Source organism: Arachis duranensis, chromosome 9 (genome assembly GCF_000817695.3).
Source record: "Arachis duranensis cultivar V14167 chromosome 9, aradu.V14167.gnm2.J7QH, whole genome shotgun sequence".
Taxonomy (NCBI): Eukaryota; Viridiplantae; Streptophyta; class Magnoliopsida; order Fabales; family Fabaceae; genus Arachis; species Arachis duranensis.
This window is the reverse complement of record NC_029780.3, coordinates 107,705,132-107,708,354: the sequence shown is the minus strand read 5'-3', so window position 1 is coordinate 107,708,354 and position 3,223 is coordinate 107,705,132. Positions and strand designations below refer to the sequence as shown.

Here is a 3,223-nt window from a genome sequence, read left to right as displayed (position 1 = left end):
AGGGGTGTAGTTCATGAATTTCCCTACCCGGGGTGGTCGGGGCGGAGCAGTGGGTTTTGGGTGTTCTTTCGGTGGTGGGTTATTACGAGGCGCCATGTTACCATGTTGCCGTTTATTGGCGGCTGCGACTTGGCTTACCTCTTCGTCATTTATATACTTCCTTGCGATAGTTTGAATTTCATGCATAGTCCAGACTGACTTGGTGGTGAGGTGTCTCCGAAAGTCTTCATTTGTGAGGCCGTTGGTCAGACACAAACTGCGACCGAGTCCATATATAAGTCCGTTGACCGTCAGGAATTCATCGTTGAACCTGTCGAGGTACATTCTTGTGGGCTCATCTTGCTTTCGGGTGATTCCGAATAGGTTGATGGGATGCTTGACTTTGGTGATCCTGGTGGTGAATTGGGCCATGAACTTTCTAGAGATATCATGGAAGCTAGCTATGGAGCCGTTAGGGAAGGCGCTGATCCATTTGATCACAAGGCCGATTAAGGTTACCAGGAAGGCCCTGCATCGAACCGTGTCGGCGGCTCCTTTCAGGTCCATCTTGGCCTCAAAGTTCGTCAAATGATCCAGGAGGTCTTTGGTCCTATCGTATTTCATATTAGTGGGCTTGTCGAAGCCATTCGGGAGTTTGGTTCTGAAGATTTTCTTTGTGAATGGGGTGGCTCCCATTATCATGTGCTCGCTCCGTGCTTGTTTGGCCTCTCGATGGTGTCTTCGGTCATCCTTGTCGTGTCGGTGTTCCGGGTCCCAAAAAATGCTGCGGTTGTGTCTTTTGTTGTATTGTCGCTCAGGCGACCTGTTGTTCCTGGTTTCGCGGCGAAATCGGGTCCTCGAGGTCACCTGGCTTGCGTGCTTGGGTTGGTATTGCACTTTGGACGTGACTCGGGCTTCGAGGTTTTGTACTTTGAGGCATAGTTCTTGAATTATTTGGACCGCCTTTTCTCCCAAGCCGTCGGGTGCTCGTGCTTCAGTGGGAGGATGGTTGTCCTCGTTTGGTTCTTGCATTGTTGGGCTGGGGTCGGTTGGCGGTGTATAGGGCTTGGTATCCTCTTGTGGGTGAGAGGAACATTGTTCTAGGGTTCGGAGTTGGGCTCCATGTGCGTGAGTCGTGGTGGTGACTGGAAGATTGTTCTGCGGGATTTTCCATCATGCCACCACGATTTGGCAGTCCCCACAAACAGCGCTAATGTACTAGAAGTCTCTAGTACGGTTTATGAGATGGATCGGGGACTTGTGATTCGGGGCGGTCGTCGGATTATCCAATTGGAGCAATGAGAGTGGTACCTACGAAGACACTCCAATGCTCAAGTCAGAATAGGTCTGAGAGGTATAAGATGTGTAGAATGAATAACGTACTTGAGGGGTCTCTGACTCCCTTTTATATAGCTAGTAGTAATTATTTTTATCTTATCTTATCTTGCTAAGATAAGAAAGGTATTTAAATTTGATATTAGTTAGAGGATGTGGGGTCAGTTTGAGCCCGTTAGAAACGAAAAAAAGGTGTGGAAGGGGGAGGGCGGACTCAGGTATCCGGGTTGGAGGCTGTTTCGATACGGGATTCGAGGGTCAAGTCCGCAACACATAATTTCATAAAATACCAACACTTTTTTATTAAAGTAACACGTGAATTATTCATCTTGTTTAATATATATATTAAAACCTGGTATTTGGTAGATAATAAATTTTATTAGTTGACAAAAAATAAAAAGTTGTTAAAATAATATTACTCTTATTTATCTCCTTTATTTTGTTCGGTGGTGCTCTTGGTCTAGGCCTATTGCATCAATCGGTCAGGCGTATCTTGCATTTAATAGGTATGGAAGTTCTACTACTACTCCTTAATTCCTTCTGGCTGCTACTATTTTATACTAACAGTTTTCAATGAATCAATGAATCTCAAAGTAAATTAAAGTGCTATAGAACGACACAAAACTTAGGTCTTATTAGTTTTTATTTTTAGTTTTAGTATTTTTTTTTCTTCGTACAAGATTTATTTTCTTACACTGTATATATGTATGAATTAGTAAAAGAAAAGAATGACGTTATTAAAATATGAATAGTAATATCCATTTCATGATTATTATTATTAGGCTAGTAGTTGGAATGATATATAGTTTATTTGTGAATGGACTGTAGGAATCAAAAAGGCAAAAGCAGTTGAAAATGATAAGGAGTTTCCTCTACAAGCTGCGTTTAGTGCAATTTATAAGTTAAACGAAAGAGAGATTACAGCGGGTAGAATACGTGAAGCGATTCTTAAAGCAGCAAAACGAGGAAATCCTGAATTCATAGTGGAAGCAATAAGGATCCATTATCCTTTCTTGTGGAACACAAATGATGAGAATGGAAGGAACATATTCTTTTTGGCTGTTGAATTTCGCCAAGCAGCAGTTCTTAATCTCATCCATGGCCTTGCTATGAAGCATGTATTTGCAAACATGAGAGACAAAGGTGCCAACTGTTTGCTACACATGGCAGGCTTGCCTCCTCCATCATCACATCTTAATCGTATCTCTGGTGCACTTTTACAAATGCAAAGAGAAATGCAATGGTTTAAGGTAGGTATGCTATCTCTTTCAAGGCCAATACAATTCTCTTTCAAAGATACTAACTTCCTGTAATTTTTGAATCATGCTAAAGAAAAAATAAGAAAAAGTCATCTTATTTAACTTATTATATTTAAAATTATTTATTTATTATAACAAGGAATAAGTATTGTTTTGGTTCTAAAACTTAGGGTTGAAATCAAATCCGTCCCCAACTTTATTTTTTATTTAAAATCGTCTCAAAAGTTTTATTTCGTATTAAAATTGTCATTTTAATATTTTACAGACAAAAATATCCTCCACCACCGCCAGCACCTTTACCACCACCACCACCTCTCTTACTCCCACCAAATACTAATAATCAGATTCAAGAATACCAACAATAACACATTATTCAAATTCAAAAACAACATCAAATTCAATAACAAAATCAACACACAATAACAATAAAATCAGAAAATAACAAATCAAAATTAGAATTAGAAACAAAAATAAAAACAGAAGCAGACACAGAAACAGAAGAAGCAGAAGCAGAAGCTCAAGAAGAAACCGAAGCAAGAAGCAGAAGTTGAAGCATAAACGGGGAGGCACAGCGGTGGGAACGCAAAGTGGCGGCGAGGTCGGTAACAGCGGCAAAAGTGGCGGAGCGCGACGGCGAGATCTCTCCCTAG

At 40.8% G+C, this 3,223-nt stretch overlaps 1 protein-coding gene across 1 annotated transcript in view; it reads left to right on the top strand.

Moving 5' to 3' along the window:
* Window positions 1-1,101: 1,101 nt before the first annotated feature.
* The window catches only part of LOC127741605 (ankyrin repeat-containing protein ITN1-like), a 3,402-nt gene continuing 1,280 nt past the window's right edge, over window positions 1,102-3,223 (top strand). Inside the window, exons 1-2 of the mRNA XM_052254373.1 lie at window positions 1,102-1,210; window positions 2,143-2,564. Coding sequence (XP_052110333.1) covers window positions 1,102-1,210; window positions 2,143-2,564 — 531 coding nt within the window. The remainder of the gene's footprint in view (window positions 1,211-2,142; window positions 2,565-3,223) is intronic.